At 40.4% G+C, this 13,566-nt stretch overlaps 1 protein-coding gene across 1 annotated transcript in view; it reads right to left on the bottom strand.

The window, feature by feature from the left end:
* Positions 1–13,566, bottom strand: part of LOC124551265 (pecanex-like protein 1) — a 292,683-nt gene that overhangs the window by 86,579 nt on the left and 192,538 nt on the right. The window contains exon 21 of the mRNA XM_047126263.1: positions 9,199–9,474. Within this exon, the coding sequence (XP_046982219.1) occupies positions 9,199–9,474 (276 nt within the window). The remainder of the gene's footprint in view (positions 1–9,198; positions 9,475–13,566) is intronic.

Below are 13,566 nucleotides of genomic sequence, written 5' to 3'. Positions count from 1 at the left end.
GGTATATATGGTGAAAGGAGGGTGCATTGGGCAAATCTTACAGCAGGGACGATCACAGGCTAGGAGCCACAGAGTAGGGAAATGGGTGCAGAAGGAGCATAGGGCCAGACCAGAATATAGCAGAGATTGGGAGGGTGATGTAACTAGGTGTGATGGGCATAATGTCAGGCAGAATTCACCTCATTTCAGGCCCTGATTTTACGAAGTCACGGAGTTTTCAAAGTAGGTGATTAAGACACTCGAGACCAGGATAGTACTAAATGGTAAGAGATGTACTCCCAGTTCTTTTTGAGGGTATCAGCAGTACCAGGAGTGGATGTGATGGCCTGGGAAATATCAGATATAGGACTTCAAGTGTCACAGATCACACCACAAAGTTAAGTACATATACTGTACAAATATTCAGTGTAATCAATGATACTTATGTTTTTAAAACATGTTGTCACATTTATGAGGACTGTTCAGACAACTCCAGAACTTTGCCCACAAAATTTTTCCGCTTACCCTTTACTTATTGTGCATGGTCTACTTCAAAATACTCTTCTCTGCAACTGATACAGAGCTCTGAACACTGTTTCTACTTCCAGAAGCAGTCTTGGTACCTTGCTGGATTCCATAAAGTCGCATCAGCAAATTTTCATTTATCTCCTCTCTTGTTGCAAATCTTCATCCTTTCCATGGGGTTTTCAAATTCAGAAATAAAAGAGTCTGCAGGGAACAGATCAGCAGAGTACGGAAGATGAAGCAGCACAATGATCTTTGTTTTTGTGTAATAGTCATGCACCAAATAGGAATGAACATGCAGGTGCGTTATTGTGATGCAAGAGCCATTGATCAGAGAGAAACGGCCAGAAATGTACTGAATAAGAGTCATCTTTAGCTTCTATCCGACCATTTTTAAACTGTGTGAACCATTCATAATGCTGAGAACAGCTGAAGCACTCATCACCAAAGGCTTCTTGCAACATTTGGTGTTTCTCTGTAAAGATTATCTTGGGTTTCACATAAAATTTGATTCAGATGCACTGTTCCTCTAATTCTGCCATATCGAAATTTACAGACTGTGTGATACAATGTTCTACTCAACAGTGCACTGAACAATAACTAACAGATATACAAAAATGAAACTTCCAGCAGTTACACATTAAGCACAGGTGTATGCAGGGATGTCAAATGCATATCACTCTAAAACAACATTGGTGCAAAATAACAAATGTTCTCGAATTTTATGAACGGACCTCGTACTTTCTAGTGCCACCCTGTCAAGCAATTACATATTTAGATATTTGCGTATGCGCATATACTGCCACCCTGAAGTGAAACGTAGCAAGAAATACACATGTGATCAGAAGTATCCAGACACCTGACTGAAAATGACTAACAAGTTCATGGCACCCTCCATCGGTAATACAGGAATTCAATATAGTGTTAGCCCACCCTTAGCCTTGATGACAGCTTCCACTCTTTTAGGCATACATTCAATCAGGTGCTGGAAGGTTTTTTGGGGAATGACAGCCCATTCTTCACAGAGTGCTGCACTGAGGAGAGGCACTGAAGTTGGACGGTGAGGCCTAGTACGAAGTCAGCATTCCAAAATATTCCAAAGGTGTTCTACAGGATTCAGATCAAGTCTCTGTGCAGGCCAGTTATTAGGGGACATTAGTTATTGTCACGTAACCACTCCGCCACAGGCCGTGCATTATGAACAGGTGCTCGATCATGTTGAAAGATGCAATCGCCACCCCCAAATTGCTCTTCAACAATAGGAAGCAAGAAGATGCTTAAAACATCAATGCAGGCCTGTGCTGTGATAGTGCCATGCAAAACAACAAGGGGTGCAAGTCCCCTACATGAAAAACACGACCACACCATAACACCACTACCTCCGAATTTTACTGTTGGCACTACACATGCTGGCATATGACGTTCACCAGGCATTTGCCATACCCACACCCTGTCATCGGACTGCCACATTGTGTGCTGTGATTCGTCACTCCACACGATGTTTTTCCACTGTTCAATCGACCAATGTTTACACTCCTTACACCAAGCGAGGTGTCGTTTGGCATTTACCGGTGTGGTGTGTGGTTTATGAGCAGCCGCTCGACCATGAAATCCAAGTTTTCTCACCTCCTGCCTACCTGTCATAGTACTTGCAGTGGATCCTGATGCAGTTTGGAATTTCTGTGTGATGGTTTGGATTGATGTCTGCCTATTACACATTATGACCCTCTTCAACTGTTGGCGGTCTCTGTCAGTTAGCAGTCACGGTTGGCCTGTAGGTTTTGTGCTATATGTGTCCCTTCATGTTTCCACTTCACTATCACATCAGAAACAGTGGACCTAGGGAGGTTTAGGAGTGTGGAAATCTCATGAACAGACGTATGACACAAGTGACACCCGATCACCTGACCACGTTCAAAGTCTGTGAGTTCCACAGAGCGCCCCGTTCTGCTCTCTTGTGATGTCTAATCACTACTGAGGTCGCCAATATGGAGTACTTGGCAGTAGGTGGCAGCACAATGCACCTAATATGAAAAACGTATGTTTTTGGGGGTGCCTGGATACTTTTGATCACATAGTGTATATGTTGTGCTACTGGGGATATTGGGCTAGACTGACAGTATCATTTAGCTACTAGGCCCCAACAGGAGCTAACAGTTCCTTCCTCTAGGAGGAGAGAGGAATAGGTTGGCTAAGGCGAAAATGGAAGGGCAGGTAATTCAGACCACAGGATGTTAGGGACCCACATGTAGCGAAGACTAGGGTAGACAAAGATGAATGGAGGCCTCAGAGAGGTTAGGTCAGAGATGATACATTGGTAATAGTAAGCAATGTGCCAGTTTCAGTCCAGAGATAAGGGAAGAGAGAGGAGTAAAGCTGGCATTGTGCTTACCAATGTACCATCTACAGCCTACTCTCTCTTACACGTTCCCTTTCAGCTTTGTCTACCCTCGTCTTCAGTGTTACAATTATAAATTATAAATGTATTTGTATTTGATTGATTAACGCTCGAATGCCCAGAGGGGCCAAAATGATCCTTTTCGGTTTTTAAGTGCTAGCTATGTTTTGAAGAATGATTCAAGCAACGTTTACTTTCATGATGTTTATTTATTTGGCATGTACTTTCATTATATTAAAAAACAGTGAATTTTGCGTAATTGATTATAACTTTTTTCCTGTTTTACCTTTCACTCCCAAAAGTGTCATATTGACCCCTTTAGAAAAAATCTATAATTTTGTTTATAATTATGCCATACACTTATCTAATACATTCTTCAGCCTCGGCTACTTTACTCTGTAGAGTAATAATTTACTTTCGTTCATATTATTGCAATATGAAATGACAACAATGAACTTGGTTCACCATTGTTCGTCATAACCTTGTAAGAAAGGTGCTTATAAGCTGAAGACTGAAATGAATGGGAAATAGTATTTAAGAAATGGAGAGATTTTTGTAGCATTACAAAGAGTTATGGAGTGTGATTTAGATGGTGGCGAAATTTTTTACCAACGATGAAGAGGAAGGGTTTTTACCGCAGACATGGAGAGAAGACGAATCATCTAATACTAATAATTCTGATTCTTCATATACAGATAATGAAAGTTTACAGTCTAGTAAGTATATTATTATTATTGCTGCTAATTTATAATCATCGTATTCTTATCTACATATAATGTTACTGTACTTAATCTAGATTTTATGGTGGCTTTCTTACATTTGTTCTATTATTCATGCTTTATAAGTAAAGAAGAATCATGTAACATGAGAGGAGATAATCCCGTTCCTTGGAGTGTAGAACAAGTGACTGCTTCTCATTGTCTGACGAAAGACATAAAGAAGTTGCTCCTAATGGAACAGTCTGGATAGAAGCAGTGCCTAATTCACAAGGCGGGTATCTTCCTAATCACAATATTTTGAGAGAATCTCCTGGATCCACACCACATGCAAAAAGAAATGTAAGTGATGAACTTGTATCAAGTGCTTGGCACTTGTTCATAGACAATTCTATAATCAAACATATCTTGAAATGTACTATAACAGAGGCACACAGAGTACTAAAAAATGACACCTGGTCAATGACCACGGAAGAACTAGAAGCATTTATTGCAATTATTTATGCTTGTGATGTGAGTGGTTGCTGAAGTACAGACCTTCACAGCTTATGGTCAGATTCCTGGGGCATACAATTTTGTGTGGAAACCACGAGTAGAAATATATTCTGTGAAATTATGAGATTCCCGAGGTTCCACGAGAAGTTTGCACGCTCTGTACGATTACAATATGATAAGTTTGCACTGGTTTCTGCTGTCTGGAACAAATTCATAGAAAACTGTACAATGTGTTACAAAGTTGGAAATGACATAACAATAGATGATCAGCTCTTCCCAAGTAAAACTAGGTGCCGGTTCACACAATTCATGGCTTCAAAGCCTGACAAGTATAGGCAAAAATACTGCTTAGCTGTAGATGTTGAAAGCAAGTATATACTCAATGGTTTCCCTTATCTTGGTAAGGATTCTGCACGATCCCAGGACAGATGGGTTTCAGATGATGTAGTGATGCGTCTTATGGAACCATTTCTGGGCAGAGACAGAAATGTCACAACAGACAAACACTTCACTTCACTCAAATTAGCCAAAAAATTGGAAGAAAAATCAATCTCCATTGTAGGAAAAGTAAATAGAGCAAGAGGAGAAATACCACATTATCTGAAGTCCTTCAAGAGTCCTTTGTAATCCACAAAAGTTTTAAAACATGATGATATCTCCTTGACAGTCTATCAAGGAAAGAAATCAAAAAGTGTGCTAGTAATGTCTTGCCTTCATCTTAGTGTTACCATAAATACAAATGAGAAAAAAAACTCCATAAACAGTATGTTATTACCAAAAACAAAATTTGGGGTTGATATAGTAGACAAAATGGTGAGACAGTATTCAGTCAAGGCTTCCTCAAGAAGATGGCCAGTGCACTCCTACAGTATCCTTGACCTAGCAGGAATAAATGCGTATGTAGTATTTAGGGCTGTTACTGGGAAGAAGATCAAAAGAAGACATTTTATTCAGCATCCTGCAGATGAACTACGCTCTGCGTATGTGAAGAGTCACTTTCCTTGCACAGACAGATATAAAAAGAATGAAAATGAAGATGAAGACGAAATGCCACAGAAGCGCCATAAATGTCAAGTTCTCAAATTCTGCAAATGTAATAGAACTATTTCCAAGTGCAGTGTTTGTAAGACCATGGGTTTGTGGAAAATGTACAAAGAAAACTGAACACAAATGTGTCAATTGCGTAAAACAATGAAGTAGCTGAAATTTCTGTACACATGAAAAGTTCAATTTTTTATGAATTTTGAGCAAAGAAAAGCCTGTCACTTGCTTACACCTGTTTGGGTGTTACCAGCTTCAGTGAAATTTGTTTATATGTCAATAAATAATAATTTGTGTATGTTCTTTTTACTCAGAACTTTATATCTGAAGTGGCTACAGATCTTGTCAACATTAAAATATAATAAATGCTTAAAATTTCAAATAATAGTTCAGAAAACGTTTTTTAAATGGTAGGGGTCAAAATGACTCCTCTGGGCATTTGAGGGTGCAGGCAAAGTCTGGGTGCCCGAGTGTTAACGAGCAAGGTAGGCAGCACATATTACTAAGAAAAGCATCTCCTTTTATTGTGTTCAGTTGTTTTTAGAACATTAAATGACTGAGAACAGAGGTTTGGTGCAAAAAGAGTCTCACCCTCGGATCTGACTGGCCTGTCCTCCTTTTTAGCCTTCCCCAATCTATCCCTCTATCCTCTCCAAGCAGGAAACTTCTGAAAGCTTGAAAATATATCACTTTTATGTGTGTCTATTAGCAGAATTACACATTTTGCTTGCTCAAGGTAGGTATTGGCCAGCATGTCTGTGTACTGGCTAGCACCTCCATGAATGTTCTTAAATGAGTTAAAGGAATTTTATTTCAAATGAATGAGAAATATAAAACTGATGATGTTTACTATGTGTCTAGGGTAACTGAGAAATGAAGGTAACAAAGTCAGAGTTCGTGGGAGAAATGGGTAGCTTACAGAAACCTCAATTAATCAATTCCTGGGCATTTCTCATTAGTCTCGGACCCTTATCGAGTAAGATTCATACGGAAATAAGAAGGACACAAGAAGAGTGGTACATGTCTACTTTTCTTACTTGGGAGAAACCACTTCTGTTACACGCTAGCAAACAAGCAGCACAACTGTGTACAAGACGCCAAGTATTTTAATGAAATTTAAATCACTGCATTTCTAATTGGCTGCTGTATACATTTTAACAAAGAGCCAGAGCTTTATGAAAACTGAATAAGTCAATCTTTATAGCAATCAATTACAAAATTATGTAGCTTCTTAAACTCTTTTCATAGCCCCACATCTTATAGGTATAAAATTAGTTGGAAACGTGCAACCAGAAACTGAGATTACAAGGTATATTAAAAAATATGCAATGAGATTTTCACTGCTTTCAGAAAATCAAGTTGTGCAAATAAAAATGGTCATTATTGTAATAACTACTATGTATGAACATGGGTTCATGTTTGTGCTTTTATCCAATTTTCAAAGAGATAATGGTTTAAATAACTTAGTTTTACATAAGTAGTATGTTTCGGCATAAAACTGTTGAAAAATATTTTAAACAAAATGACAAACAGAAAGCAAAAATATCACAGTTTAACGTAAAAATTAGTGACTGTTCTCACTTCGTATCTCGAGAAATGTACGGCACTAAAGGAGTAAAACAACATGAAAAGTAAGAGTGTTCTGTTCAGTGCCATCTTAGAGAAAGTAATAAAAGAGTGTAGGCAACAGGAGTGGGTTGGAGTAGAGATGGATGATAACTTCAATTGTCTCGCATATGCAGATGACGTAGTGCTACTAAATGAATCAAAGCACGAGGTGAAAGGAATGTACCAGAAAATAGACAATTATGCACAGAAGGTAGGGCTCAAAGTGAATAGAAACAAAACAGAATTCATGCAATTAGGAAGAAGACAAGAGCAGGAAGAATTTGTTGACATAGATGGCAAGAGGTTAAAGAGAGTACACCAGTTCAAATACTTGCGATCTTGGTTTACCACAGACAACAACATAAAAATGGACATTAAGGGAAGAATAGCAGTGGGAATGAAATGCATGTATTCCATCAGAGAGAAGGTTGGCTTTAAATCGATCTCAGTGAACATTAAGATGAAAATCTGCAACACCCCGCAGTAATGTACGGTTCAGAAACATGGAGCATGACTAAATGAGAAAAGGAAAAACTATCAATATTTGAAAGAAGAGTAATGAGGAAGATATGGGGACCACTTTTAGATAACGGAGACTGGAGGAGGAGGAAAAACCAAGGAAATCTACCTTCTGATGCGACAACCAACTATCCTACAGAAGATAAAGAGCAAAAGAATACAATGGGTGGGCCATGTAGCCCATATGCCTGATGGAAGACACGCGAAGATGGCACTAAGGGGAAACCAAACACCAAACACCCCACTGGACGACCAAGGCAGCGCTGGATGGACGATGTGGTGAAGGACCTAGCAGCCCCGGGAACTGAAGACACCTGGAGGAACCGGGCACAAAACAGGAAGGAGTGGAGGCAGTTTGTGGAAGCATTTGTTATTTATTTAATTTTTTATTGATCTGAAACCCTTTTACACCTTCATTTTCATCTTCAGACACTTAAACAAAATTATCAAAACTGTATACACATGCAGGTATGTCCTTTTGCTGTACCACAGCATCCTCTAATGTGGTGAATGTAAAAACATTTTTATACACTGATGAGCAAAACATTACGACCATTGTCCACTGAGAGATTAAATGCCACATTGTAGGCATCCGTCAGAAATGATGCAGACTAGTATGTCCAGACACTTGGGAATGGGCATCTGGGAAACAGCAATGTCGGTTGGCTGTTCAGTGTTACTGTCGTCAAAGGGCAGTCAAAGCACAAGAAGATGACGAGATGTTGGATGTCCACACCTCGTAACGGAACTTGTAGGTCAGGGACTTGTCCATGCTTTAAAGCAGGACAGGCAGAAATGTGTGGCAGATATGACAATAGTATACAATGCTGAGGCATACTCAACTGTTTCAGAGTACACTGTTCAGCACAGACTGACGAACATAGGCTCCACGGCAGACAACCCTTATGTTTACACGAACCCGTCAACTGTGATTACAGTCGTCATAGGTACACATCACGACTGGACTGAGAATCAATGAAAATTTGTTGCCTGGGTGGATGAATCAAGTTTCTTGTTACATAAGATCAATGGTTTGTCAAGGTACACTATCATTCAGGTGAACGAGTGCCCCAAATGCACAATGTATCATAGACACAGCCCATTGTGCTCAGAATTATCCTATAGGGTGTTTCCACCTGATCAGCCGTGGGACCATCGGTAATAACTGACGGCAGTGTCACTACACAAATATCACAGTGGATCTACTGCATCTCTTTACGCTCAACATCTACACCGACAGCAATGGCATCATCTGGCAGGACGACTGACTGTGTTACAATGATCTCAGGAGCGTGACAACGTTGTATTGGCCACCAAATTCATCTACTCTCAACACAATGATCTATACCTTGGATGCTATCACGTATCAGCACCTTGCCAACAAGCACCTGCTCTTAATTTACAGGAATTGTGTGACCTGTTCATAACCATCTGACGCCAGATACCTACAGGAAGCTACCAAGGAGTTGTCGAATCCACACCGTGCAAAATCACCAGTGCATTGTGTTCCAAAGATAGACCAACAAGCCATTATGCAGGTGGTCATAAGGTTTGGGTTCACAGGTGTATTTATGAAATTAGAGAATGCTGTGGGATAGCTACACATGCGTATACCATTTCAATGAGTGTGCCTAAGGGCCTCAGCATGGAAATGTAAAAGGCTTTGAAATTAATTTCAAATAAAGTAAACAAAAAACAAGGCCGAGTGGAAAATTAGTATGAAAATAGCGTTTGTGCTACATAGTAAAATCTTAATACTTGCATTAGGAGATTAAGGAAAACCACATAATGAGCGGAGGGAGATCCAAACTACATTCCTTCTGAACACAAGTCTAGTGTCCCCACAGTGCCTCACTTCGTGCAGGGGTACAGTATAGCTATACGGCAGGCAACAAACAGAGTGCAAGAGGAGCGTACCTTCTCAAACCACATGAGCTTCGCCGGCTGGCGCACCTCGAACTGGCCGTGCTCGTGGGCGCGCAGGATGGGGCGGGCAACGCACAGCCAGGGCAGCTGCTTGCGGAGCTGCGGAACTACGTAGTGCAGCAGCAGGCCCAGCGCACACGCCGCCGCCCACAGCGCCGGCTGCAGGTCGGGCTGCAGCGCCGAGAACGCCGTGCTGGCGTGCACGCCACATACCAGCAGTGCTGCTGCCGGGCACACCAGCCCGTCCGAGCGCAGTCGCGCTCGCACCTGTGGCACCCGTCGCTCTGTCACGACCCCCGTGTCGGTGTATCACTGGCAGTACAAAACTACGGTCTAAACGGAAAAACTGGCAAATGTCGTGCTAAGTAATTATCCCCTGGAAAATGTGGAAAACTTTACCTATCACAGAAGAGTAATTTCTCGAGACAATTTAGCCGTAAAAGATGTTGCAAATGTGAACAGTAGTTATAAAGTTTTAATTATCATCTAATAATTTTTCAGTGTTTATAGCTATACGTTTGCAATCCTGTCACACATTCAAAGCCAAATGCCACAGTAGCGTAGTGAACTTCTAGAGGAGGAAACAAATAGTAAAAAATAGAAATGTATTTGATGAACACTGCAACAATCTGTGTTGAGTTTATGGTAATGTATGGCAACAATGCACTGTCATAGTAAACAGTGGTAATGTGGTGTAGATGCTTCTGGTGTTGTCAGACCAATCCAAACAATAAAGAACAAAATGGTAGACCATCAATCTAAGGACTGGGAATCCCAACAGAACACAGGCCCTACTACTCGAATTTGGTGTATTGCGATTGAGGTGATAGCGGGGAAAGTGAAAATCAGTCACGGATCATTTTCAACATTATACAAGACATTCTGAACATGACACAGGTCATCACCAGAACAGTTCTGTGACTGCACACACCCATTCCGTGACTGTTCCCACTTGTAATGCTCGTTTGGGATATCACACTTTGCTTCACGCCCTGTATTCTCTTGACAATGCACCCACTGGCTTCTTCCTCTTTCCTCAGATGAAGAAACCGCAGCATAGGAAGCAATTCCAGAATGAAGACAATGTGATTTTCAAGGAGGGACATTTCCTGAATAGCTAAACTGCAGATTTCTACAATCAACGTCTACAAGTCATCAACCATTGGAAAAATTTGCCATGCTGAAGTTTGGATATGTAAAGAAGGGCTAAACTGTTACCAGTTTTGTTAGTCACAGTTTTATTCTTTAGAGGTGACAATTCGAACATTATGACTACCATTTTTAACTGTCAGAAAAATTTGTGGTTTTTACCTACATGTTAGACCATTTCTGTGGGATCCCTAGGTACTATGAAACACAAAATCAGTAAAGTACAGCACCTACTTCAAACTAAACCTTAAATTTTCAAAAGAAACGTGCATCCTCACTAAGAGTGACTCATCACAACGATAGGCATTGGAGACAAAGTTCTCAAGGTTCGCAATACAGTAAACAAAATTGAACAAATTAAGAAACGAAAATGTAAGATATGTGGCAGAGATTACTACAGCACTACCAGAGCAATTCAGAATAGGCTCAGATACAGAACCAATGAGGAGAGCTCAAGTAAACTGGAGAGGGAAGCTGAAGGCACTTGGTGTCTAAGGAGACCAAGAACATCCTGGGTGGACGTTATTAAGATGGAGATGAGTAAAAATGAATTATGTCACCGATGATGATGACACTTTTATCATATGACTTCTTGTATTCGGTTTGGAAACTATTGCAATTTCAATTCCATAGCAAATTTCAAGTGAATCTGCAATAAACACACAAATTCTAGCATCAGTGCCTACAAAATTGAAATTTACACCATGAAAAGTTGTACCAAGTATAATGTCAATGGAAAAGGTACCATTATTATCCTTTGGTAGTAAGTCACATTGCGTGCCATAGCATATGTCAATATCATCATATGCAGCATCTGGCCATACAATATCAGTCAACACCATTTATATGGTATGTCAAATGGTACAAATATTTATGGTTATAATAGAGGGAAACATTCCACGTAGGAAATATATATCTAAAAACAAAGATGATGTGACTTACCAAATGAAAGTGCTGGCAGGTCGACAGACACACAAACAAACACAAACATACACACAAAATTCAAGCTTTCGCAACAAACTGTTGCCTCATCAGGAAAGAGGGAAGGAGAGGGAAAGACGAAAGGATGTGGGTTTTGAGGGAGAGGGTAAGGAGTCATTCCAATCCCGGGAGCGGAAAGACTTACCTTAGGGGGAAAAAAGGATATATATGTGTGGATGGATATGTGTGTGTGTGCGCGAGTGTATACCTGTCCTTTTTTCCCCCTAAGGTAAGTCTTTCCGCTCCCGGGATTGGAATGACTCCTTACCCTCTCTCTTAAAACCCGCATCCTTTCGTCTTTCCCTCTCCTTCCCTCTTTCCTGATGAGGCAACAGTTTGTTGGGGAAGCTTGAATTTTGTGTGTATGTTTGTGTTTGTGTGTGTGTCTGTCGACCTGCCAGCACTTTCATTTGGTATAAATATTTAGAGTCGTAATAACAGGACATGAGAACAAACTCTTTATATTAAATAAGGCTACAAAGTATTTCATGACAGAGCCATTGGATAAAAAAATACTCTGTTAACTTGTCACATCAAACTTGGATAAAACACCAAGCTTTCAACTAATGCCTCTGCCATCATAGTCAGGGGCTAAGCCTGACTTCCGTGAAACTGGTGAGGTTTTCATTTTTATACCCACCTGTTGGCATCTGATTAGCTACATTATGTCACGAAGATGGCGCATGCTGAGGTGGCATCCTCAATGTCCATAGTTTACAACTGAACTCGCTGTTCAGTGTTGCTCACAGCACCACACTTACATCAGATGAGAACCTCTCTCCCCTCTCTGTGATCCTCCTTTATCAAATGTACACTTCCATCCAATAACATGTGAATACTGGTGACTCTTTTGAAGTTGTTATCACATAGGCTAATTTCCACGGGTTCCATAATCACAGTTACCCAGCAGTTTGATGTGCAGTGAGTTAAGACTCTCGAAGTTCAAACATAATCCTGTTTGCTTAACAGGGTGTTCTCAAACACCACTGATTTTACAAAATTTCTATATTTAAGGTGATGGTGATGTTCACATTTCAATTCAGTGATCAGCAATAGTCCATATAGACTGCCCCCACACAACTACTACCACACTCGTTGTTGTTGTTGTGGTCTTCAGTCCTGAGACTGGTTTGATGCAGCTCTCCATGCTACTCTATCCTGTGCAAGCTTCTTCATCTCCCAGTACCTACTGCAGCCCACATCCTTCTGAATCTGCTTAGTGTATTCATCTCTTGGTCTCCCTCTGATTTTTACCCTCCACACTGCCCTCCAGCACTAAATTGGTGATCCCTCGATGTCTCAGAACATGTCCTACCAACCGATCCCTTCTTCTAGTCAAGTTGTGCCACAAGCTCCTCTTCTCCCCAATTCTATTCAATACCTCATCATTAGTTATGTGATCTACCCATCTAATCTTCAGCATTCTTCTGTAGCACCACATTTCGAAAGCTTCTATTCTCTTCTTGTCTAAACTATTTATCGTCCACGTTTCACTTCCATACATGGCTACACTCCATACAAATACTTTCAGAAACGACTTTCTGACATTTAAATCTATACTCGATGTTAACAAATTTTTCTTCTTCAAAAACGCTTACCTTGCCATTGCCAGTCTACATTTTATATCCTCTCTACTTCGACCATCATCAGTTATTTTGCTACCCAAATAGCAAAACTCCTTAACTACTTTAAGTGTCTTATTTCCTAATCTAATTCCCTCAGCATCACCCGACTTAATTCGACTACATTCCATTATCCTCGTTTTGCTTTTGTTGATGTTCATCTCATACCCTCCTTTCAAGACACTGTCCATTCCATTCAACTGCTCTTCCAAGTCCCTTGCTGTCGCTGACAGAATTACAATGTCATCGGCGAACCTCAAAGTTTTTATTTCTTCTCCATGAATTTTAATACGTTTCCTTTACTGCTTGCTCAATATAGAGATTGAATAATATCGGGGAGAGGCTACAACTCTGTCTCACTCCCTTTCCAACCACTGCTTCCCTTTCATGCCCCTCAACTCTTATAACTGCCATCTGCTTTCTGTACAAATTGTAAATAGCCTTTCGCTCCCTGTATTTTACCCCTGCCACCTTCAGAATTTGACAGAGAGTATTCCAGTCAACATTGTCAAAAGCTTTCTATAAGTCTACTAATGCTAGAAATGTAGGTTTGCCTTTCCTTAATCTTTCTTCTAAGATAAGTGTTAGGGTCAGTATTGCCTCACAT

Source organism: Schistocerca americana, chromosome 9 (assembly GCF_021461395.2).
Source record: "Schistocerca americana isolate TAMUIC-IGC-003095 chromosome 9, iqSchAmer2.1, whole genome shotgun sequence".
Classification (NCBI taxonomy): Eukaryota; Metazoa; Arthropoda; class Insecta; order Orthoptera; family Acrididae; genus Schistocerca; species Schistocerca americana.
The sequence above is the reverse complement of the archived record's forward strand: the minus strand, read 5'-3'. Positions and strand labels throughout refer to the sequence as shown.